The following is a 26,914-nucleotide window of genomic DNA, read 5'->3' as shown; positions in this document are numbered from 1 at the left end:
GTGTGTCATCAGCGTACTGGTGACAACGCACTCCGAAACTCCTGATGACCGCACCCAACGGCTTCATATAGATGTTAAAAAGCATGGGAGACAAAACCGAACCCTGCGGGACCCCACATTGGAGTGCCCATGGTGTCGAGCAATGTTCCCCAAGCACTATCTTCTGGAGACGGCCCGCCAAGTAGGAGCGGAACCACTGCCACGCAGTGCCTCCAACTCCCAACTCCGCGAGCCTGTCCAGAAGGATACCATGGTCGATGGTATCAAAAGCCGCTGAGAGATCAAGGAGAATCAACAGAGTTACACTCCCTCTGTCTCTCTCCCAGCATAGGTCATCAAACAGGGCGACCAAGGCCGTATCAGTGCCAAAACCAGGCCTGAAACCCGATTGAAATGGATCTAGATAATCGGTTTCATCCAATAGCGCCTGGAGCTGGTCAGCAACCACTCGTTCCAAGATCTTGCCCAGGAATGGAACGTTCGCCACTGGTCTGTAGCTGCTGAAATCCTCTGGGTCCAGGGAAGGCTTTTTCAGGAGTGGTCTCACTGCTGCCTCTTTCAGACAACCGGGGACCACTCCCTCTTGCAAGGAGGCATTTATCACTTCCTTGGCCCAGCCAACTGTTCCCTCCTTGCTAGTTTTTATTAGCCAAGAGGGGCAAGGATCTAGTACCGAAGTGGTTGCACGTACCTGTCCAAGCACCTTGTCCACGTCCTCGAACTGAACCGACTGAAACTCATCCAACAAAACATGATAAGACTGTGCTCCAGACACCTCACTAGGGTTAACTGCTATAAAATGAGAGTCTAGGTCCCGACGGATGCGTAAGATCTTATGCTGGAAGTGCTCAGCAAACTCATTGCAGCGGGCCACCGATGTATCTACAGTGTCCTGCAGGCCTAGATGGAGTAGCCCTCGGACGACTCTAAAAAGCTCCGCTGGGCAGGACAGAGATGCCTTAATAGTGGCGGCGAAGTGTTGTTTTTTCGCCGCCCTCACTATAGTTTCTTTGAACCTCTGACTTGAGGACTGAATTCAGTACATGGCATCTTCATATACACAACTACTTTGAAATCAAATGGTCATGAAAGTAAATTCTAGTGAAGAGGTAATTAATCAGTTAAGACTCCAGAGCTGCTTACAGAATACTAATTAAAGCAGTGAAATGTTGCTATAAAACCTTAAAAGTAGACATCAAAACACTTCCATCCACACCTCTGTGGGGAAGGAAGTTCCGTAGTTGGGGTGCTGCTGCTCAGAAGGCCCAATCCCATGTCACTGCATAGGGTACACCTGTCAGCAGGACAGTTAGAAGAGCCTCCCCGTGTCAGTCTCAGGGCCTGAGCTGGCTGTTACAGGGAGTGGCATTCCTTCAGTTATTCTGGTCTCAGGGAAGGGCCATAGCTCAGTGGCAGAGCATCTGCTTTGCATTCAGGAAGTTCCATCTCTAAGGCATCTGTAGGTGGGGCTTGGAGAAACTCCTGTCTAAAAACCTGGAGAGCTGCTGTGACTTAGTGTAGACAATACAAAGCTAGATGGGCCAAAGGTCTGACTCAGTGTAAGGGAGCTTCCTATGTTCCTATGTTAAGGACTTTATACATTAACATCAACACCTCAAATTGGGCCCAGTAACATATAGGCAACCAGTGCAGATGCTTCAGAATTGGCGTTGTCCAACTCCATAAGGATGCACTGGCCAGCACTCTGATGGCAGCATTCTACACTAGATGCAGTTTCCAGACTGTCTTCAAGAGTTGCCCTATACAGAGAATATAACAGTAACTGCATGCCACACAACATGGAAGTGGACCTTTAGTGTTATGGCACCTACCTTTTCAAATTCCTTCCCCTAAATATTATCTTCCTCTTTCAAAAAGCTTTTTTAAGTAGAGGCCTTATCCCAGGCTGCGTCTGTTTTGGAACTGCTTTTTAAGATGTTCTTAAATTTTTTTAAAAAAATGTTTTTAAGATGTTTTAAGATATTTTCAGTGTTTTATCTCTTGTTTGCTGCCCTGGGCTCTTTCTCATAGGAAGGGCAGGACAGAAGTTTAATAAATCAATAAAAAATAAACACAAGGTTATCAGAGTATGTATGTAACACTGTAGAAAAGATGTCACAGGCCTGGAAAGGCCATAGTTGTCCTAGCTCCTGTCTCAAAAGACAACAACAGATGCACTTACTTGTAAGTAAGAGAAAACTTTGGTGAAATCAAGCAATTGCACAGGTTCAGCAGCAGGCACAGGATACAGGGGACCTGATGCGAGAGTTCAAGAGCAGGACCAGAAGCTGAAGACTAGACTGAAGCAATGAAGATGTCCCAACAAACTGTTACATCCCTCTTGCCAAGCTTTTAAAGGCAAGGTATAGCAAGCTTTCTTGCAAGACACTACCCCATTATGGGAATGGTGTGCTTGTAGGCATGCTCTTCTCTGGGGTAGTGCTTCTGTTTCCATTGATGAAGGCAGCAATGAAGTTTTGGCAATGAGGTTTTGTCCTGACCCCCTGGCTCCAGCTCAACCTCCACCTTCTGCTCAGCCCCTCCACCCCCTGCTGATTGAAGTCCTCCCCGCTCCCCAATGAGGCTCTCCACTCCTTCAGGGGGAGTGTGACTTTATCTAGAGCAGGCCATACATCCCATTATAAACACGACAACTACCTCTGACTTGTCAGAATTCAATTTCAGTTTATTGGCCCTCATGCCATCTATTACTGGCTTGAGATACCAGTTCAGCACCCATGAATCTCACTTAGTTCAGATGATATGGAGAAACAGAAAGAGATTTCATGTGCATACTGTAACACTGTGCTCCAAAGTCCCTAATGACTGTCCTCAGTGACTTCATACAGATATTCAATCACAAGGCAGACATAATGGAACTCAGCAGGACCCAACAGCATAACTGCCATGGGGCCCAGAAGAAATCTCCCAATACTACTCTCAGGAAACAGCCATGCAACTAGGAGCAGAACCACAGTATTGATATGTTTCCATCTCTGAGTTCAGTGAACAATTCCAGAAGGACACCATGGACATTGTTATCAAAAGTCATTGAGAGATCAAAGACTATCGGGTACGTTCCCACTGTCTGTCATGATACAGGTTATCAGCCAGGGTGGCCAAGGCTGTTTCGGTGCCAAAACTGGACCTGAAGGTAGGTTGAATGGGTCCAGATAATCAATTTTGTCCAAGCATGTCTGCATGGCCATCTCAATATTTGAGTGGTGGTTATCACAAACTTCTGGGGCAGGAAGGTTCTATTAAGGAGTGGGTATACCACCACCTCCTTTAGGGTGACTTGTACTATCCCCTCCCACAATGAAGCATTTCCCCCACCCAATCAAGCTGTTCTGGCTAGTTTGTACAAGACAAGATGGACATGGATCAAGGGTACAAGTGGGTGTTTTCTTTAGAACTGTACTAACAGTGGCATGGAAGTCAGAGGAATTTTTTTCTCAAAGTGGTTGTCATAGCAGGCTCTGAGGATTCAGATATTCCCAACTATAGGCCAAGATTCACCAGCTCCTTCACCACTCCAAGGAGTTCTGCCGGATGGCTACTTGAGCATACAATGGGTGGAGGAGAAGTGAGGTTTCTTCGCCACCATCACCCCTACAAGACAAGCATGATTGTGTGCCCTAACCTGAGCTTGGTCATATTTCCCTGAAAGCTTGTGGCTCATGTGATCATCATAGTGTCTGCTTCCTTGCCTTGAAAAATCAAGGTTTTATTCGGGTTCCACAGTGTTAGAGAGGATATTTAGAAGTGAACATGTCGATGGCTCTTTCCATCTTACCATTCCATAGAGATACTAGGGTCATGACAGAGATTTCATAAGCTTTCAGGATTAGGCTATCTTAATCGGTCCCCACCTCTGCAGGGAGGAACTGCTGTCACTAAGCCAAACCTCACCAGGAAATGGTCTGTCCATGACAATGATGTTATTCTAATTCCTGCCCTTTTGAAATACCAAACCAATTCTAATCACCACAGCTTCACTGAAAAAGTCATGGAATCAGGGCCACTCCATATTCCATTAGAAGCAAACTTGGATATACACTCAACAGGGAATGCAAACACGTGCAAACTTTCAGACTTGATATTTTATGGTGCATACTTAAAACATCTTAGACACGTATAAAAAATATACTGTGTGAAGCAAAGAGTACCAATTTGAGATTCCATTTTATAATAGTGCATCTAGCTTTTATAACTGCAAATAGATAGTTGAGATATTTTGGGCCAATTAACACTTTGCACAGTGCTCATTGTAGATTAATCACTATATTCGCAAATGCCAGGTGTGACAGCAAATTCTGAATCTCTGACAAGGATACCTGCATAAATAAGATTTATCATACAACACTATAAACACACTATTTACTGTAAACACACTATTACCCAGCTCTGGACCCTCCTATTCTTTTAATCCTCTTCATTTCTCATCTTGCTCTGCCACACAATTCATTATAAAAAATGCAAAATCCTTGTGCTGATGGAACACATTAGCTGGATACCATCCAGAGTGTATACAACTCCATCTGTGATGCGCAAGAAAAAATATACCCAACAATGTGAGGCTAATGACGTCTACATAAGTTCAAATGCAGGAAATCTGGAAAGTATCTCAAAAGCAAGTGTTTTTCTTAAAGATCCCTAACTACTTAATCTCAGGTCATGCCAATTATAAGGATCACCTATAGCCCCAAATTCTCTTCAGTGCATGGAAATAAAATCTGCAGAAGGCAGAATATAGCAATTTGGTTTGTTACAGTAGGCAAAATCAACATGCAATGCACACTGAATCAGCAGTGCCCTCACTTCTTCACATCACCAACCATCTCCCCATCAGGTATGAACGATCCTTCTGAAACATCAGTATCTTCATTAATACATTATCAAGTGTGACCTGCTGTATTTAAACTTTCTTCACTATGGCAAAGAATAATCTTTAGTCTTGACAGCTTTGATGTAATCATACATGTAAAGACACTTGACTATACAATTGTTGAAATGCCTCATGCCTACAACCAATCTGTTGCTTTTACAAGTTTAATCTTAGTATTAAGGGTCTGATTGTGGAACCATGTCGATACAACATCTTCAACTCAGCTGTACATCATATAAACCACTATAGGTGGTGTCAAGCTCCCATGATTCCTAGTAACACTGCATACCTTTAACTCCATAATCTATAATATTACAAAATACAGCTTTCTTTTTTTTTTCTCCAAAGCACAAGTGGACTATCAGCAAGGGTCCGACTGTGTTATTCCTAATTACCTTTTTTCACTCTTGATCCTGTGGCTCTCATAATTAGTTACCTGGGGCTGCAATCCAATTTGAAGTGATGACAAGAAAGTGATCCATGAAAAAGTAATAAGTTAAATCCAATTTCAGCCTTCCTCTAATTAAATGCACATGGAACTAATGACTCAAACCCTACCATTTCAGTGATAATGGTAATTAGCGAGGTGGGAGTCACTCTCTTTTTCAACACTGTAGGTGTAAACCACAAGGTAAAATGGCAGGAGCACTCTTAATTACATATGTCATTTTGTCAGCAATTTACACATTTCTGACCAGTCAAGTATGTTTCATTTGTTTTCTTCTTCCATAATGTTTATAATGAATCCAGAGATATGTTCTCGCATATTGTGTAGCCTTGCAACCTTTAAACACAATCTGCCAGGAAATATTTACTTGAAAATGATGATAAAATTACTGTAATACTTTACTTGTTTGAAAAACATCTGTTAAAATTGCAATAGGAGGTGTCACAAGACGTAACTAGGCGACCAAATTTTTCAACTGTACAGCAATTTATTGCAACTTGATCAGATTCATGCTAGAACTAGGGCATGTGAAGGGACCTTAACCCTTATGGTTTTGGCAAAGCAGTTATTTGTAGCTTGCGAAAAATATGGTTCTAAACCACTTGTATGCTGGATTCCCCAGGTGGACCGCCACATAGTATGCAAGACCAAGAAATACCCACACTCAGTTGGGAGAACATCTCTGAGAGTCGTGTGCCTGTATGAGTCACTGATCTGGGCAAACTTCCCAAGATGGGAAGCATGCCCAGAATAGTGACTCATGCAGGAAAACAACAGGCAGCCTCCTCTAAGATTGAATTGTACTAATGAATAGTTGCTTTTGGTGTGATTTTGCTCATTCAGAATGACCCACCCTCAGACGTTTATTAAAAGATATGCTCAGAACATGATTCACACAGAGATACTGTAGCAGCTTCCCTTGAGGGTGAGTCCTTTGGAGATCACAAAAGCCTTTGTTATTAATTTCTTATGGCACAAAGTTTGAGAATTTCTGCCCTAGAACAATGAGGCCCAAGAAGAAAATCTTAATGCTGCTCCTCAGAACACAGGAAGCTGCCTTATACTGAGTTGGACCAATAGTCTGACCTGCTCAAGAGTATCTACACTGACTGCTTTCAAGAGCTTCAACAAAAGTTTTCCCTAGCCCTTCTCTAAGGGTCAAGCTACACGTTGTGCTAAATGTATAGTATGCACCTATGTTTCTTGCTTTTCTTAAATTAATTACAGCCTGGGGGGGGGTTGTTCTTGGGCCATCAATTTTTTTTTACTAAGCCTTTTTGCCATGTGTGCGCGTATTTTTGGGGGGAGGGTGTTACCTTCTCTCCCCATTTGCTGCAATCCTGATAACAATTAGGCCCCTCTCAGCTGTAATTAAACTGTAGAAAAACAAGTGATAGAGCTGTACATTACACACTGAATGTCAGTTAACATGTAGTTTGACCCCATGCAGGCAGGGATTTTACAGTCATTTCTCTCAAGCTCTGGAATTTCCTTCTCTAAGAGATCTGTCTTGCTGTCCCTCACTCCTGGCCTTCTGGCTGTTCTCTCTCTACTGGTTGGGGGTGCTTGTGTTTGTCGCTCTGCTTTTTTGGTTTATTTTTATTGTTGTTATTGTATTTCATAGAATCATAGAATAGTAGAGTTGGAAGGGGCCTATAAGGACATCAAGTCCAACCCCCTGCTCAATGCATGAATCCAAATAAAATAGAATCATGGAATAGTAGATATAGTAGTATTTGTTCTGATGTTTACTTTTTAATACAATCTGAGCTGCTTTGGATGTTACCTTTTAATAGAAAAGGGGAATAAAATTTATTTTAAAAGTCCAAATCAGTAAGTAATATGTGTGCTGTTGGCCCTAATTTAGAGCGAGGCTGTAATATGTGGCACAACTGGATTGTTCTGTCCAACTTGCTAGTCACATAACTGCACTATAGCCACAGAAGTACAAGTCATGTTTGAACTTTTATTTATTTATTTATTACGTTTATATGCCACCCCATAGCCGAAGCTCTCTAAGCGGTTTACAGCAATTAAAAACAAATACACAAATTTTAAAACACAAAAACAATTTAAAAACACAATTTATTTTTTTTAAAAACAATTTAAAAACACATGCTTTTGGAGTTCAAATGGAACAAAAGGATGTAGCTGATGGACAAAGAAATTCCTGAAACATCTTAATGATACATTTAGTTTATGCTTTGGGTTTATGTTACTATTTTCCCCTCCTACTCTCTCAATTCCTTTAACGCTGAATAATGAATGTCATGTTACTATTAGCAAATGTTACAAACCAAGGAATCTCAGGATGCTACTTTAGATTTTTTGAAGGTATTTTTGGCCATGATGTCCAACTTTCTTTTGAGCACACAATATAACATCTAAAGGCAAATTTTAATGTTGCCAAAATACACATGCAGTTTTATTTTCTTAAGCGAAAGGGTGTCCCTTGATTTTCTTCTAATTTATAAATTCATGCCAACAACTAAAATATCTAAAGATCAGAAAAAAGTTAGTATCCAAAGTTAAGGATTAAAATATTATAATCAATGAAAGATCTATTCTTAGGCATACACATCCTGGCCAGGGGGAAATATAAATCTCCAGGGCTAACTCAGCCCAACAAAATAATTATTTTACATTATGAACTAGAACTATGGCTGTGGCAAGTATTCGCACAGTAACCTTTAATCTTTTTCTCTACCCATTCTTGTTTTTGTGGTTTTGATATTTTTATGGTCTTCTAATTTCTGGCTTTCAAAAAGCAATTCTTTTAAACTTTTCAAATTTCTTTTGTTTGTACTAGGCTGCAAAGGCAGAACCCTCTGCCAAATAAAAGACAAAGTTGTATACTAGTTATGCTTAAAAATGTTAGTCACAACATTTGCGATAGGTTAATTTTTTTAAAAAACCTAGCAGAAGGCCACATCTCAGACAAAATGCTCACATACAAAACATATTAAATGTGCTGGAACATGTCTTCAACAATAGCTGTCAAGGTCAAAAGGAAGCAAAAGAAATTCCAAAGGAATATATTTACTGGATTGTATTCTTGCATCAAAGTCAATGGTCACAGAAAGACCAGCACTAAACTCTGATTACTTCACTGGTGAGTTGCTAGGAACTGAAGAAACTATCAAATTCTTTTCCTTAGTTTTTGCCTGTTCAGTTCACATCCCAACCACTATTAAATTAGACAAAGTGAGACTGACTGAAACCTTACCAATATCCTTTAGTGGCCATAAATTGTATGTGTATATACAATGTTCAGCATGTCTATCAAACTGGCCTAACCTCCCTGGTTATCAGTTCACAAGTTCAGGGGCAGGCCAACCCAACAAAAAATGGCTTAAAAGGCATTGCAAACATACTAGATTCACTTTTTACCTCACCTCTCATGTTTCAAGCAAACACAATCGTAGAAGACATAAACCTTTATTTAATTATTCATGTATTTATTATTTTGAATATTAAACAATACACCAAAATTAGGAAACATAGGCCTTTATATGTAAATTTTGGTTAAGCCCATAATATAAATTTGAAAGAATGGCACCCAGCAGTAGGCACTTAAAATAGCAAAACTGATGCCCAGATTAATTTCTGAAGAATACTGTCGGCAAAGTTTATTAATAATTTTTTAAAAATCTAGTTAACATCATCTGGAAAAGGATAAGGAACTTTAGTCATTTGTTAATTGCCAGATGACTTTAAATTAAGAATCATCTGAAATCATGAAAATTCTGGACAAGTGACTGTTGATTATGATGATACAAACATAGTGGTGTTCAATATTTCATATTGTCAAGTAAAATGAGAAAGTATTCTGTGTATATTTGTAAGTTATTCCTTAACAATTTATCTCCCATGCTCAGGCGCTTTTAAAATACATATTGTTATTGTGCCATTGGGCTCACAGTGTCAGTTATATTCAAGAGTAGGTTTAAGGATGCAAAAGCTCAAGGAGCAGGGGTGGAAAAAAAATGGGCAGTCATTTGAATCAGTGAGTGACAGGTTGGACCAGCTCTCTGTATACATTAATAAATTAGAATTTTAATTGCGTCTCTGACTGCAGAAGCAGCTCCAATACTTTAATATGTACCAACAATTGGCTATGTTATGGAATCTGCGACGTGGCCCTCACTGTTGACCTCTGAAACACAATTCCCAGTCTGACTATAGAAACTGTTTGGTTTGATCCTTTCAACTTATTTGAATCCTGACAAATAAGCTCACAGCTGAAAGGTCAACAGTCATATTTCATCCTCTGGAGCAATTCTTAAGACATCTGCACAACAAAGCACTTCTTCTAGTACCTGACACTGGGCCTTGCTAGCACAATATCTCATTAAAAATGTCCCCAGTAGAACAGTCTATTAAAAGGGAAATGGATCAGCAACAGATTGACCAAAATAACATATTTTTTGAAGTTTTAACAAAACAGCATGTATTCACTATTTGGTTCTTTCACAACAATGCTTTTAAATATGCATTTGCCTAGGCACAAAACACTCTATTCCTTCTGACAAAATATCAATTAACTATAAACAGAAAGTTGGGGTTCAACCACAGGACTGAACACAATTGTGTGACTTAGGAGTTCTAATCATGCCTCTAAATCTCAGCTACTTTGTAATCACAAGCCAACAACCAAACCTGCCAAGCGCAGTCTCCCCATCTATCCAGGGTAACAACTTACATGTGACATCTGCTTTACTAGTCCTTAAAAAAGAACTTTGGAGAAAAAATATTACAGGTAATAAAACCAAGGTATCTTATTGTAGGGATAAATTTGGAACATAGGTTAGGATATTAAAATAAGCAAACAGAAAGAAAGTTTACTGTCCCCCTCCTCCTCCCTGGAGCCGCCTGTTCATCTCCCCCAAGCCTTTCCAGAGGGTGGGTGGGTGGGATCCTGAACAATGTAAGATGGGGTGCACAGGGAGGAAGGATTGCCCCAAATGGCCACTCCTGAACCTGGTTTTGGGAGATTCCCCCAGCAATTCCCTGCGACCCATCCTACATATGCAGGAGGGCTCCCTGACTCTTCAGAGGCACAGGTGGCTACTGGGGAAGGTAAACTTTCCTTCTGTGAACTTCCTTCCATTCACTTATTTTAGGACTGAAGCCTAAGAGTTGTAGTCAACTAAATCCTGCTCAGAGTAGGCCCAGTGAAATTAATGAACCTAAGTTAGTCGTGTCTATTAACTTCAATGGGTCTAATCTGAGTAGGACTAGCACTGAATACTACCCAATGTTTCTAATTTCTTCTTAAAGAATTACCTACAGACAGTCCATGAAATAGACACAGTCCTGGATATAGTTACATATACTATTTCTATCTTAAATAGATGCATGTAATCACTTCACTTAGAAAGAAAAGTGGCAAATGTTAATATAAGCAACAATCCTCCACTGGTACAAGAACTAGATTGACCTAAGTAAATCTCTAACACTTTAATTCTGTGACTGAATTATCATTCCTCCAAAATCCAAATCAGTAGCTGATGCATCTATATTTTCTTGAAACAACATGATATGCAACAATGCGGAGTGAAACAACATAGATTTCCTTGCAAATATGACTCAGCAGATATTGAGGATGTAATCTCAAGTATATATTACTTGATATGCTAAATAAATGGTTTGGGGAAACTCCCAAACAGAATTGTCCTTTTACCAGGATATTCAAAACTTATCACAAAGTTGCATCAATGACATTTTTAAATGGTAATTTAAAGCTGTTGTTTTAAAAACAAGATCAGCTCCACTAACTTTGAATTAGGGTTAGCACATGCGTCTTATTTCAAAGGATTGTCCATTCTCCCAGAAATCTGTTACACAGAGCAGAAAGACTGTCCAATGTTTTAAAATATAAAAGATCCGAGGCACATAGTGGATGCCTCTCACTCCAGAAATTCCTCTTCCTTAGCGATGACCTCCCACATAGAAAGTTGGAGGCTGAACTTGTGACTTTCTGCATGCAAAACATGTGCTCTACCACTGAGCTATAGCCCTTCCTCACATATCCTCTCAAGCCTTTTGTATTAACAGTAAAAAACTTCAAGACCACTTATTTAAATATGACTACCATGTTACCAAGCATGACTGAGCCAGTGACATCAACAGAACATTTTAAAAATCTCTTTCTACATGCTTCCGTGTCAGTTGATTATATTAACTCACAGCAAGACACAAGTACTTTTTTTGTTTATAATTTCTTACCTGAAGGGCTGGCTGTTTCTCATTCCTCTTGGGAGACTTCAGCCCACTAACTTGTTGTTGTTGTTGTTGCTGCTGCTGCTGTTGCTGCTGCTGTTGTAAGAGAAGTTGCCTTGCTACCTGAAGAGCCTGAAGGAAAATAATGATCAACATAAGTTCAATCATACATTAATTCTTGGATTACCTTATATGTACATGGTGTATCCACCGAACAAACCACCAAAAATTTAATGTCATTGGACTACAGCAGTAGCACAAGAACATTCACACTAACAAACTATAGACAATCAAAGCCAAAATGTTCACATGGTAATGATAAAGCCTCATTCAGTACGAAACCATTAGTCAAACTGATCCTAGTTGAATGATTGTGCTAATAAACTGCTTTCACTAATACCTGAAAGGATTCAACACTCTGTCCTAGAAAAAACTGGACTGTAGCTTTCACAGTAAAAGGTGTCAGTTCACCAAATTGTGTAAGGTGGTATTGGAATCTGATGTAAGAAATCACTGTTTCTGTAGCAGGTTATAGATAAAAGACGTTATCCAGCCTTGGATTCTAATGAGTTGTTATCAGTCAATATCTCAGCCTTCTTTCAAAGCTTTCTCAAATGACAGATGCACAACTTCCCCAGAGCACAGGTGGCTAACCTGTGCCATCACCATCACCCCTGATGTTGTTAAGACCCCAATACTCATCAGCCCCCGTCACTATGGTCAATGGTCAGCGATTATGAGAACTGTAGTCCAGCAACATCTAGAGGGCCACAGGTTAGCTACTCCTACCCTAGAGAAATAGACAGATTGTGAAATAGTTGCTTTAAATTTCCCTGCTGAAGACACATAATGCAAAAGAGTAGTTGTGTTAGGTTTTGTTTGTGCATTACTTTCCCTCCTGTGATTATACTCAGGGAGGAATAAAGAGCAGATCTCAGACTTATACTTACTGACATTCTCCTTTCCTGCTGTTTCCTCACTATGTTGCAACAAACATCTGAACTGGGAAATCCTATGATTATCTGAACACAGGACTTCCCATGCCATGGTGCTTTACAATGCTTGATAATAAAGTTGGATAATAAATATTTTATGCCTTTTTGCCCATGATGTTAATGAAGTTACTGGTCTTGTTGTTTTGCATCGCCTCTTACACATTTATATATTTAAATAGAAAACTGGCCCTGCCTTTTCAGTGATAAGGCCCAGCCCTAGACTACAGTTAAGAGCACTGGATGATACGACAAGAAGTTTTGTCTTTCTGGTTCAGACCAAAAAATCATTTAATGTGTCACTCTGTTTCCAGCAATGTTCAGATAACCGTACATGGGAAATTCATAGACATGGTTTGCGATGAAGACAGCTATATCCTGATGCCTGTTCTTAGCATCTGGAAATCAGAGGTATGACGCTTCTAAGTATTACATGCCTATTTGAAGCTATTCTGGCTAATATCTGTTGATAGTTTTCTCCTCATTTTGAACCATCTAAGCATTTGGTCATCTCCACATTTTTCAGCAATCAATGCCATAAATTAGTTGTGTGAAAAATTATAGCTTCCGGCCAAAACAAAGCATCTCTTGCAGAAACAAATAGAAAATATGAAAATCCACTGCAAGTTTACATCCTTCATACAGGTTGACCACACCTGGCAGTATGGCTCAGCGGAAAGCAACATCCTGAACATACAGCAACTCAAGGTCTCTAACGTTTAATGGGAAATTAGTAAAGAGCATAAACATCAGTGACAGCTAGATTTGTGAAAGATCAGCAATGGCTGGGTTTAAGAAATATCAAAGAGGGAAAGTTATTAAGTCAATTGTGACAGTGCTAGAGTTGAAAATACATTTGGAACTTTGAGGAGGTAGCTGAGTGACATCAATAAGAGACTGGGGAAAAGAACAAACAGAGATGCAGGAAGTGTTTCCCCACCCAGCTCACTCTCAGAAGCCTGAAGCACTCACCAACATTTCAGATGCAAAGGAGAAAGCCTGCCTGTAGGAGCCAGAAGGAAATTAATGTCTGCAGGAGGACAGCTGGAAGCTTAGATGCCTCAAGGAGTTGCCTCTTGCTTGCTGCCTCATTGGAGGATTCACCATTGCTGGACTCAAGGGTTTCCTTGTCTCCTTGGAGACGTTCAGTACATGCGTAGGTGTTAACAGTGGGAACAGTGAAGACTTCATTAATGTAAAACAAGAAAGAAATAGTCCCTGTGCAAGATGCCTACACGGAAGGAGTGAGTGAGGCATGCACACTTCTTTCTGCATATGTTCACTGAAATGTTTAGCAAATGCAGATTACATTGCATTCTTGAATTAACTGAGGGGGCATCTTTAATTGTACAAGTCCAGAAGCATGAACTCTCAATAAGCTAGAAAGATTTCGTGACCAGGTAGAGGAATATTATATGCAAAGTAAAGGTTTCAGGTACCTTAAATATCTACATATGGAAGTTTTCTAACATGGTAAGCTTATATAGTAGCAACACTGGTATTAACTCTTTTACCATTTCAGTTCCCATGAATGGAATGCAAACTGCCTTCAAGTCGATCATCCAATGAACAGAAGTCTAATAATGCATAGCTACTAAATTTGCTTGTTGATACAGTTGATGCTCACATTAACCTACAGATATATGTGTGTGTGTGTGCGCGCGTCATATATTTCTGCTTCACACTTGGCAGGTATGGAATACTATCATTGGAACTCATATTCTCTTCTATATGGCAGAAAAAGAAGCAAGACCTTTGAGGCATATAGTTATCAATTTTTAGCTAACTACATTTGATATCTTAATCAACAAGGGCTGCAATCCCAAACCCACTTACCTGGGAGTATGTCCCATGTAGAAATGGTTAGGATTGCACTGTAAAGCAGTAATTGATTAATTAGTGGTTGACAATTTAAATAACTGGATAGACTCCTAAAGCAATTTTATATATCCTCAGTGGTATTACTGTACACTCCTCCAACACCACGCAGCAAGAGTGGGAGAAATAGTTCACTAAGAGAAATATCTAAATCTGTATTTAAAACAGTTTGTAGGACTGTTCATAGGAACCTGGCCATCATAACTTGTATGATATGAGGAGGGCATTAGATAGGGGAGAATTCACCTTTCTTGTCCTCCTCGATCTCTCAGCGGCTTTTGATACTGTCGACCACAGTATCCTTTTACATCGCCTGGAGGAATCGGGAATAGGAGGCACTGTACTACGGTGGTTCCATTCCTTTCTTTCCGACAGGCATCAACAGGTAGCATTGGGGGAGGAGGTTTCAGACCCTTGGCCTCTCAATTGTGGTGTGCCACAGGGCTCTATCCTCTCTCCCATGCTATTTAATATCTATATGAAGCCGCTGGGGACAATCATCAGGAGATTTGGGCTGCAGTGTCACCAATATGCGGATGACACTCAGCTCTATCTCTCGTTTAAATCTTCACCAGAGTCTGCTGTGGAGACCATGTCCAAATGCCTGGAATCCGTGAGTGGATGGATGGGAAGGAACAGGCTGAAGTTGAATCCTGATAAAACTGAGGTGCTACTCGTGGGAGACAAGGGAAGGCTGGGAGATGTTGACCTGGTGTTCGACGGGGTGAAATTGCCCCTGAAGGACCAGGTCCGCAGCCTTGGGGTTGTTCTTGATTCCAAGCTGTCCATGGAGGCTCAGATTTCGGCAGTGAGCCGGGCAGCTTGGTATCAATTGCACCTCATTCATAGACTGCAGCCCTACCTTCCTGCTCATCAGCTCCCACTAGTGGTACATGCCCTGGTCACCTCTCGGTTGGATTACTGTAATGCGCTCTACGTGGGGTTACCCTTGAAAACGGTCCGGAAATTACAACTTATACAAAATGCTGCGGCTCGACTACTTACAAACTGTCGCCGCTGGGAACACATCACCCCAGTGTTGTTCGACCTACACTGGCTTCCAGTTATTTTCCGGGCCCAATTCAAGGTGTTGGTATTAACCTTTAAATCCCTATACGGTCTCGGCCCAGTTTATCTGATGGAGCGCCTCCAGCGCCACCTACTATGCCGCCCAACAAGATCAGCCACACAGGACCTTCTCTCAATCCCGCCAACTAAAACAACTAGGTTGGCGGGGACAAGAGAGAGGGCATTTTCAGTGGTAGCCCCCACTCTCTGGAACTCCCTCCCATATGACCTTCGACATGCCCCTTCCCTGAATGTATTCCGCCAAGCTTTGAAGACCTGGCTCTTCAGACAGGCCTTTGGGACTTACGGGGAGGGTTAAATTTTTACGACCAATAGCCTACTACTCTGTACTGGAACTGTTTTATTGTTTTATTGTTATATTGTATTTTATGATGTATTTTATTATGATGTAATGTATTGTTGTTAAATTGTACGTCGCCTAGAGTGGCCATTGGCCAGATAGGCGACCCACAAATTAAATTATTATTATTATTATGTTGTACTGCATGATAAGGATATGTATTCCTTTTCTTCCTGTATCTATATTTTCCTTAGGCTGCTGTCATGTAGTGTGATGACAGCCAACCATGGCAGCAGGCAGGCTAGGGGTGACGTGAGGTGAGCGGGGCAAGGGAACGAGTTGTCAGGAGGGTGAGTGAGGCAGTGTGGAAGTGAGTGTGACAGTGGCAGTAGCAGGGAGTGTGACAGTTTGAGGTAGCTGGGGCGATGCTGCAAAGCCATGGCGGCTGGCAGGCATAGCAGGCAAATGACTGAGGCAGTGGCCACAAGAGTGACAGAGGAACAGTCAGGGCAGGACAGGACAGTTGTTCCTGTGTGCCTCACCTCAGCTGGCCAACTCCCTCTTTCACTTCCCTGTTCCTCATGGGAGAAGGTCTAAAGGGATGAGGAGGCGTGGCAACCTGGGGGGGTTGGTTAAGTCTAAGGGAAAGATGAATTTGTAAGAATGGGGGGTTGACATTTGTGGGGTTAGGTGTATGGGTTAACACACAAAGTGCACAGGGGCAGAAGCCCCCAGTATATCTATAAGATTGAAAATAACGTGTGTATACCATGCTGTTTTCTCTTTCCCCAACCCTTGGATTCAGTTGCTATAGGATATGGGGTAGCCAAGATGCTGCTCCCAGGTGCACATGCACCCACCAAGGCCTTTCCTGTCACTCTCAGCATCCCCTCCTCACCTTGCCCCTTCCCCCATTGACATTAGTCTCAAAAGAACCTTCTACTGGAGTCAGGTTTGTAGTCAGGTCACATCCCAAACCTAATTATAGTATGGGTTGTGACTTTTGGACTGGATTTGCAGCTGGGGAGGGAAAGACTAACTCTTCACTTCCCAGCTGCAACCCCCCCCAATGAAAATGTGCCCCCTGTGCCACAATTAGGCTTGAAAAAAAGCTTCTTATTGGCTACAATAGAAGGCTTCCTTCAAACCTAATTGTTGCAGGGGTGGGTGAGCTCTCTGAATAATGCAACTGAAGAGGGAGGCTTAACTATTCCTTCCCCAGCTGCACTTTGCAGGAAGATCCTCCCCATACTGCTGGTGTGGGGAGAGTGAGTATGGGCATGCCTGTCTGCAGGGTTGCAGGACATGTACATGGTGCCCACAAGTTTCTCAGCTTTCCATGGGCACAAAAAGGGTGGCAATCCTGGGAGATTATGGAATGATTTTATGTGATATTGTTTTCTATCTATTCTGGCAAAAAATGATGTACATTGGACAAAACTGCTTTGTTTTTTAAAGTCCCCAGAAGAGTTAGCCTTGTAAGAAATGCCTCATGATGGTGGTTGTGAAGTTGGGACTCTGAGGTGAAGAATCCTTAAGGCTGTCTTTCTTGTATTCATGGGATCTTTTCACAAGGCTACCTGTCAGGGACATTATGCATATATGCCTCCCAGAAGGAGTTTGCCACAAGAGATCTTTCTTTGTATTTGTAAGCAGAGACGGAAACAGTTTCAAGATGTAGTGTGTAACTTAAATGTGGGAAAGAGTCACATAAAGAAACTGGAGCTAAAGGAAAAAGAAAATCAAAAAGGCTAGACCAAGAAAGAGGAAGGTCTTCAGTAGGCACTGTCTCTGTTGAGTTTTCGGAGCCTACTGAAAAGCTTCCTCTTTAACAAGTCAATTTTAAGTAGAAAACTTATCCCAATCTGTGTTGGAATTGTTTATAAGATGTTTATCAAGATTTTTTAAAAATATATATATGTTTTTTAAGATATGTTGTTTTTAAGATATTTTATAGATGTTTTTAGTGTTTTGTCACTTGTTTCCTGCCATGCGCTCCTTCTGGAAGGAAGATAGATAATTTAAAGAAGTGGTGACTATAGTTTTGCTTAATTTCTAAAATCTGAGTTGCTGAGGCCAGGCTCTTCTTTAACTTATTTGGAAGACCTTTGTGGCCATTCTAGTTGTGAGGAGCATTCTAGTTGCAGCTACATTTTTGCAACAGAAAGGTAGTTTGTACACACTTAAAGGAACTCATGCGAAATATTAATTATTAATTCATACGCTCTAGGATGAAGAGCCAGTGAACATAAGATCAAATTAAGCTGGGGGTGGCAGGCAGAAAAAGAACAATACAAGCTGGCAGCAACTGCAGAAGAAAAAATACATTATCTTTCCCCCATATTAAATTTTGAGTTACAGAATATGCAAGGGAGGAACCCCTACTAGTCAAAATCGGCACAACAAAGTCTTTCATGTTAACCCATGCAGTCTGTTCAGTGGTTCACAGTAGCCCTCTCTCTCTAATTTCTTCTGAGTTTTCCCCCTTCACTCCTAACCTGAGATCAAACCTGCTTGCCCTTTAATTCTAAAGGCTAATCAACAGCCATCACTCTTCCACAGTCAGAGAAGAGGAGCACTGAAAAGAAAGCTAGATGGCTAGCATAGTAGTAGAAGTGCTTGTCTTTCTTTCTCACCTCCCCTAAGCTCTTTCAAGACTATTTGGAGTGCCTTTGTGAAATTAGCTTGTTGATCTCCATTCAACTTCAATGGATACCAACCCTTATAATACTGGCACTTGTAGTCTAATCCAGTCTGACAAATGCTGCTTGAGAGAGAAGCACAGAACTAAGCAAGCCCTATATCTGTTAGTATGTAGATACAGCAGTCAGCAGGGATGCTAACAGGATTTTCTGGGCCCTGCACACTGTGTATGTATTGGGCAGAAAATTTGCATTTTTATGTATAAACACAAATTAGGAAAAATAGAGATATCTCACACCATAGTGACCAGGTCAAGTGACCTCTTACACCTACTTGAACTTCTTTGCTTTGGGAAACGTGTGTGTGTGTGTGTGTATGACTATCAACTCATGGGGAGAGGAATCAAATGAAGCCACGCACAACATAAGTAATAAGATAGCTGACAAACAGAATGTTAACTGGTGAAGCTTTTCACATTATTGTATTTCCATACTAGAAAAGGCTTAACCAGCTGGATTTCTGCTTGCCACATGGCTGTTAAAGGCACAAGAGCCCTTCCTTCCCCCAATGTCAACCCTAAATATGCAAAGAACTCAGGTTTTGTGAGCTGTAATAAAGTTATGCTACTACAGCTCTTTTATCAATTGATTAGGCTGGCAATACTACATTCAGTACAATACCAGCCATGGCATTGCAAAGGGGAGAGTGGGGATGGGTAAAAAAAGATTTAGAGCAACCAAGGCTCAAATGCCCTTGCTTGGATAAATTCAAGATTGAATTGTTAAGAAGCAAGCAGTTTATTCTAAGAACATTTGTTGTGGTTATTTGTTTATACTTCACAAAAACTATAGGCATTTTATCAGCACAGTTCAGTCACCCTTTGCATTTTTCTTTCTTAATCAAAAGGATCTGAGTCTTTGCCACAAAATAAATATACCCATTTAAATCCTTATACCGGCAGTTTCGACCCACCCTTCCACAAGAGTCCCCCTTCCTTCCCATGTTCTTGCTACAATCAACTAACATTCCTGGGATTACACTGCAGGGTTGTTATATGCTCCTGTTTGTCAGCACCCCAACAATATGGGTGTAACAACACTGGACTACTCTGCAGGGCTAACGTAACTCACCCTTTCAACCACAATCCCATCCCCCCACAATAATGATATACTAGCAATGGGTTTTATTTGCATTGGTCTTGGCAGGGTAATGCAAATTGCTGCATTAATTTGCTGCAAAAATGGCTCCAAATGGATTTTAAACTGAATGAACAGGCAGTAAAAGGACAAATGTGATTCATTGTAAGCAAGTATAAAGTGATGCATATCACAGCAAAAAAAATCCTAATTTCACATATATATTAATGGGTTATGAACTGGTGGTGACTGGCCAGAAACGAGACCCTGGAGTCAGAGTGGAGGTGTAGCCAGTATGCTGCAGCTGTGAAAAAGGCAAACTCCATCTTATGGGTCATTTATAAAAGGACAGAAAATAAAATTGCCAATATCATAACACAAACCTACAGTGCCACCATTCTTGAAATAAAGTGTACAATTCTTTTTGCCCCACCTCAAAAAAGATATTGAAGAGCTGGAAAAGTCTGAGGAAAGGCAACCTTCCCTGGGCAATCAAGGGGCTGGAATGACTCCCCTAAGTGGAAAAGAGACATTCAGCAAAACTGAAAGATTTAGAACACCCAAAAAAGGACTTCTTCGCAGAGTTAAGCTATGGAATTTGCTCCCACAAAACACAGTGATGGCTACCACCTTGGATGGCTTCAAAAGAGGATTAGACAAAGCTATCAATGATTACTAGCCATGATAACTATGTTCTACATCCACCGTTGGAGGCAAAGTGACTCTGCATACTAGCTGCTGGGAAGCAAATCACAAGTGGGAAAATCCTGTTGTGCTCAGGCAGGTCCTGCTTTCAGGCTTCCCATAGGGATCTAGTTGGCCACTGTGAATATGCTGGACTTGATGGGCCTTTGGCCTGCTTTAGCAGGACTCTTACGTTTTTACATGTGTGTTTTTTAAATGTTTGCCAACTAAAGAAACAAAACTTTTTTTTCTTTTTGCATGAAATTAAGCCCAAGTTAGAGAGAGCATGAACTCCTCTCTTTGCTATGACCTTATCCTTTTGGGTGGACACGCTACTACTACCCAATCACAGAAGCCACGTTATAAACTGTTCACTTTATGAGGTAGCATGTTACTTTAAAAAAATATGAAGGATTCTGTAACTTTTGGGAACTTTCAATACAGTAAACAGGATGGCATATTGATAAAAGTATTCTGCACACAAATAAGCAAATTTATAAATACACAAAAGTTGTTAGTACTGTATTGGCAATTATAATGTATCAAATCCTCTTCCTATACACAGAACCTCAGCATTGCAAACTTCTTATATGTGCTCCCTTCACCTACTGAATCCCATCAATATCATTCCCGTCATCATCAATGCTTTATAATAAAACACAGACGTGTAAAGGAAACAAGGTACAACTAGCGTTAAGGGCAACCCTTCCCTATTGTGTTAGCCCCATTTAGCAGCTGAGCATAAAGCAGTAGAAGAGAAAAGCTTCGGGAGAGAAGTTGGGCTCTGCGACTAAGGGGTGGAGTGGGGAGGAGAATATGATAGAAGATTATAAAAAGTGAATAAAGCAAAGTTTCTCTCCCTCTCCAAATACTAGAACTTGGGATCATCCAATGAAACTAATTAGCATTAGATAGGACAGGCAAAAGAATGTATTTCGTCATAAAAACATACATTTTAAATTGACTACCACAACAGGTAGTGACAGCCACTAGACAGCTTTAAAGGGGCATTAGACATAATGAATGGCAGATTCAATGGCTATTCATCATTATGGCTGTATGGAACCTTCCTATTCAGAGGCAGCAGCAGACCACTGAATGCCAGTTGTCAGGAAGTAAGAGCAGGAGAAGGCAATCACCTCCATGCACTGACTGGGAGCTTCCAAGGGGCAACTGGTTGGCCATTGTTGGACACAGGATGCTGCAGCAGACGAACTGCTGGTCTGCATCAGCAGTATTCTTCATATGTTCCTTATGCCACTGAGAAAATAGAACCATGACACACAATGGCAGGGAGGAAGTTGGTTGGCATGTGAAGACAAGGTAGGCTGGGCCTGGATCAAATAAATAGTAACGCTCCCTGTCACACTAGATAAGACTCCTCATAAAAGCCAGACTGAGTGCTGTAATATCTGAGTACTCCAATATCTCAAGCCTTCTTTGGAAGCCTGCAGTATACTAAAGCTTCATGCCAACATAAAGGAAGCAACCAGCTCTTCTTTTCCATCTCAGTGCAGACTAGCAACCACTGCTCATCTCCCTTTTGCTTGGAGATTGTTGTGTACAAGCCCATTTCAAATTATGATGTACCCATGCAGGAAAATAACTTCCTTACTGGTGAGATATTCAGCACACTGGGCATAAAGTCAGTTAAGTTGAAAATATACCCATTATAGCTATGCAGCTCTTGTCACCTCGTCTCAGAAATATTATTAAAGAATTGGGGGACAGTGCATGGAAGACTACAGTACATTAGGAATATAAAACAGCAGCCATACAAAGAAAGGTCGCTAGTATTTAACAACAGTGTGTACATGGAGAACTTGCTGTCATTTATGTAGGTGGCTTTTACAGCCACATATAGAAAATACTATATGGATTTAAAATAAAAAAGCTGGTTCTCTGACATCTTAAACTTTCAGAGGCTGGTGGATGGATTGGAAGGACAGTACCATGTACTATTAAATCTTTTTGGGGCATCTGGTGTTGTCTTCAGTTGGGTTACTGAACTGGTTCAGAACACTTGTTTGATCTCCTTCAGATCCACTTTTGACACGGAAGACATTGAAAAGGCAATTTCCCCCTCTCCCTTTTCTACTCTGTAGTTTTTTGTGAACATAATCTGGATCCCCGTAAAACAGCATGACTTTTACCCTAGATAACAGACAACAGCCAGTCACTTAATATTATAGACAAGGTGATCTAATCCATGCACTGAAACTGGCGGACAATTCCAAGAGACAATGAAAGATTCTGAAAGCAAGTCCATCTATTAAATTTGTACATGCCCATCCAATGTGAACTTTCTTTCATGTGCCTGTCAGTTCTTTGTAATTCAGCAAAATCAACTAAAACACACAACATTTTCCCTAAGGAAAATGTTTCCTTTCTCGATAGTAATTTAGTTCATAGGGTTTTTCCTCATGGAAAAACTACTTAACACTCTTCTGAGCTATCGTTAAGGAGCAGCACACTGTACACAATGAAACTCACAGGAACTGTATTAAAAGAAAAGGGTGCCTGTAATAGACTTAACATAGTTGCAAAACTCCACATGCTCACTGTGAACACTTAGCAGCCAATTGGGGTGATAGCATAACTGCACTGTCAATATTGTGCTCCAAAGTCAGCATCCATCCTTCCACAAGATTGCAAGTGATTCTCATTTAGGCAAGCACCTAGCTGATGTGTTAAAAGGAAAAAGGAAAAGGCATTTTCTATTGAGGTGGAGAAGTAATCACAATGGTAATAAATCCAGTATAAGTCTCAAGTGGTTGGCATTCCATTGGTAGGATATATAAAGCAGCAGATTAATTTTCAGCTGAGAAATATGTGAGTTTTCAGAAAGTTGAAGCCACAGAACACAAGAAAGTGTTGGCTTACTTAAGCTTCCCCCTCCCCTCCCTTTAAAATGACACATAATTTCCCCTTATTAAAAATGGGGGGCATGCTTTTATTATTTTCCATGTATCTTTTATTAAGCCACAAAGAAAACAGAGCTTGGCCACTTTGCTTGTTTATTTGCTCGAGCTACTCCCTTTCCCTTCTGATAAATAATCAAGCATGCCATCCAGAAAAAACAAAATCAGCGAGCTGGGAAATCTAATGGTCATCAAACAAAATGAAATACCAAGAAAGGCAGCAGATCACTGTTCCCACAGTGAGTTTTGCTGGCCTGCACCTACACTAACATCTGAGTAAACAACTTTAGTCACTCTTTCCATCTTCCTTATGCAGTTAATCTTGCTGTTAAACAAATTGTCCTCAAGGCAGTTGCAAATATTGTTGTTTTCCCCAATGCATACTTTGGAATATTACAAAAAAAGTATTTTTACAAGCACATTAATACACCCATGCATATTCTTAAAATGTTTGTGGCACATGCTGTTGGTCAACATACATGTTTGTGTTCTAGAGAGTCCCCTTCTTAAAAGTTTGTAACAGACCTCATAGAGAGTTTAAAACAGCCTTCATGAGGATGCCAATTCAGACTATGAATTTTCCATCTCTTATGTTTTATGGATATGATATGACTGCTTCAAGTGACTACATTTAGAGCTAGATATCACGAGTTGGTGGACTTTCCTAGAGAATAGGATGCCAAAACCCCCAAACCTGTGCACTTTATTGAACCATGTGAACAAAAAGGAGAGATATGAAATGTGTTACAACACAAGCTACAGATACAAAGCAGCAACTACCTCTTGATTGAGCCAGGCTTCACAAATATTACAGAGCCTGAAAATCTGAAAAAGTCCTTGACATGAAAGTTAACAACCATTTGCTTTTATTTCCTTCAAATCTTTTTGTAACACCAAGAGTCTAGACAACAATCATACAAAAGAGATAACACCCATGCATGTCTTAGCACCTTGGTTTCTACTAACATTTGATTTATTCAAATATTAACAAGACTGAATCACAAGTGGAAAAAATGACCAAAAGGAAAAGACATTTCTAAAGATGCAGACCTTCATTAACCTCCCCTCCCTTTTTGCTGCTGATCCTTCTAAACTTAAGACAATGACAGGTCAGCACATAAACACACAGACAAAACACATCATGAACTTACACATGACATAAGTTAAAGTCATCCCTCGTTACACAAGTGTAGGTATAGGACCTCTTGAGAAATATACTTGAAAAACAGAGCACCTCAAAGGGGGGGGGAAGTTAGCAGAAGCCAGCTCCCATTTCGTCTTGTTTCCTTGCCCAACAAGGCAGTAAACAATATGAATCATCTTATTTTCCTCTAAACCCTCAGCAATTAAATTTTCCTACAGCAAAAGAATGCCTTTGCAAGCAAGATAGCAAGTTAAAAGTTCACCATAGCTGCATGTTGTGCCTCCTTCCCCCCAGAGGATTTAAACAGAGAATATGGAGAGTTCAACAGAGAAAGCTCTTACTGTCTGTCTCTAGTTTGCCGTCTTCTTGCTGAAGATGCGTTCTGGCTGTTTCTCTTAAGCAGGGGGTTGAAGAATGGTAAAAAGATGTTTGAATAAACAGGAAGTGCTGTGCAGCCGAAGCACATACTGAAGGGAAAACACACTGGAGCACTGCCCTTTGTAGGCAACAACGGGAGGCTTGCCTCCACAGTAGCAACGTCTGCTTTTATGAAATGACAAAGAAACCACAAGAATTTAAGCAATTTTCCCCCATCTGCAAAGCTGATAGATCAGCTGGAGCTTGCAGGTAATTTCAAAGTTGTGTTTAACACTCCAAAAAAATATTAATTCTACTTTATTAAAGCAGCTGGTCACATGCAGAAATCATATATAATGAGATGAAAAAGCAGCAAATGCATCTTAGCTATGCAGCAAGGCAAATTCTTTATTTGTACATAGTTTTGGAAAGCTTGTTTTTCACACTCTTTGTGGTACCCACACACTTATGTCAATAAACGTCTATTAAAGTTGGCCAGACTTCACAGCAATTCTTAAAATTCCTTCATAACATCCCCCCCTTTTTAAATAAATTAAGACTTTTGAATCTAAGATCTCAGGAGTGTGCATTCAATATGTTCCAGCAGATGTATTCTCTTTCGTAGTTTCCTTTCCATCACTGAAACAAAGTACCTACTTAAGTCCACCTCACTCCCTCAGCCTCAGTTATCAAAGTCCTGTCTTCTGACATAAGGAGAAATGACAGAAACTGTCAAAGAAAGTAAACTGGGGTTGGTATTTGAAGGCAGTTTGCAAAGAGATGAACAATACAGCCATGTTCAATAATAGTTTTCTAAAAAAAAAAAGGTGGGGGAGAACAGGATTCCTTTAGAAAATATATTGCTGTTGTGGCAATGTGCTACAGCCACTGATATTTGCTATTTAGCATGTACTCTTGGTCTGTCTGTCATTCTGGGTGCTAATGCGCAGCTGAAATAATTCATTGGAAGCTGTCAGTGGGATGTTTACACAGGACCCAATCTTTTCTTCATACAAGGAATTTTTTTTACACTGGAATTCATCTTCTTTTGATCTCGCATTCAAAGCAACAGCAGCTTGATAGACATGCAAGTCTGAAAGCAAATCCAGACGCTGAAGATAAACCGCCCAAGTATGACAGGCAGGAGCATCTAAAGCTTATAAAAATGAAGAGAACAGCATGTCGTCTGAGCATTACAATAGCAGAAATCAAGAGACATATTAGGTGGAACTGATCAGCCACAAAAACCGTTCAAAAGGCAGATCATAGGAACAGAAAGACTAGGCAAAGAGGGGGGGAGATAGAGAATAGGAAAGAGCTGCTTTAAAGAGGCATCACCTTCTCTGTAAGCACTGCAGCTTTCTGCTCCTAGCATGTAAAGTGGAGGAAATTGAGGGTTTCTTGTAAAAAGCCTTTACTAACTCAGCAGTTCTCACCTTTAGCTCACCAGTTAATCTTTTAATTAGGCTTCTCAATCATGTAGGCTAAACATATATTTTTTAAATGAACAGCATGTATGTTGCTTCACTTTTCTGCTGTGGATGTTCTGAACTGGTTATCTGTAGAAACTTAAGCTGTGATCCAAGACACAATTAAGCATGCTTAAATGATCACTGATTCTAGCACAGTTAACTATCTCTGGATTGCACCCTTATATGGTAGCCAACAGTTCCGAAGGACTGCTAGTATTCATTAATTGTGAAATGGCACCCATTTAAGTTTCCAGGCCCTTAAGAGCTCCACTTCTTCAAAATTGGTTGGCAATCTGATTAGCTGCTGGGTTCTCTCTCCATTGTTAAAAGACCCTAGTTTGTTAGTAGATATTACTTAAATTGGTCTGTCATTGAGACAGTTAAATACCAGAGGAAAAATAATGCTTATGTGGAAATGATCACTAAAACTTTCTTGAGGAAAATTCATACATTTTTAATTCCTTCCCTTCTTTATAAGCCTCTTACTTTAATTGAAGTTGCTGAATATAATGAAAAAGAAATTCTCAAACAATTTTGTGCTTACAGATGTTTGTTAACAAACACTGAATGAGCAGGCTGTGTTAGGTTAAAGGGCAGCAGAGTTCCACATTATAATTTAGCCTGTGGTTATTTCTAATTAAGAACACCCTCCGGGACAGCAAAGCAAGGTCTTCTTTTGCAGCAGGTATAGCTTTTAAAATTAGCCTCTTCTGCATAATAAATCAAATCAAATCAAATGATTTGATTTGATTTGCATAAT

General features: G+C 40.5%; 1 protein-coding gene across 19 annotated transcripts in view; it reads right to left on the bottom strand.

The window, feature by feature from the left end:
• Nucleotides 1-26,914, bottom strand: part of FOXP1 (forkhead box P1) — an 869,046-nt gene that overhangs the window by 218,866 nt on the left and 623,266 nt on the right. For 18 of the 19 annotated variants that reach the window (XM_061618617.1, XM_061618616.1, XM_061618615.1 and 15 more), the window contains one exon: nucleotides 11,565-11,690. In XM_061618617.1, the coding sequence (XP_061474601.1) occupies nucleotides 11,565-11,690 (126 nt within the window). Of the gene's footprint in view, nucleotides 1-11,564; nucleotides 11,691-24,666; nucleotides 24,760-26,914 lie in introns of those variants that run through there. The other variant, XM_061618632.1, reaches the window with a different exon arrangement.

This window comes from Rhineura floridana, chromosome 3 (assembly GCF_030035675.1).
Source record: "Rhineura floridana isolate rRhiFlo1 chromosome 3, rRhiFlo1.hap2, whole genome shotgun sequence".
Classification (NCBI taxonomy): domain Eukaryota; kingdom Metazoa; phylum Chordata; class Lepidosauria; order Squamata; family Rhineuridae; genus Rhineura; species Rhineura floridana.
This window is presented reverse-complemented; position numbering and strand designations above follow the sequence as displayed.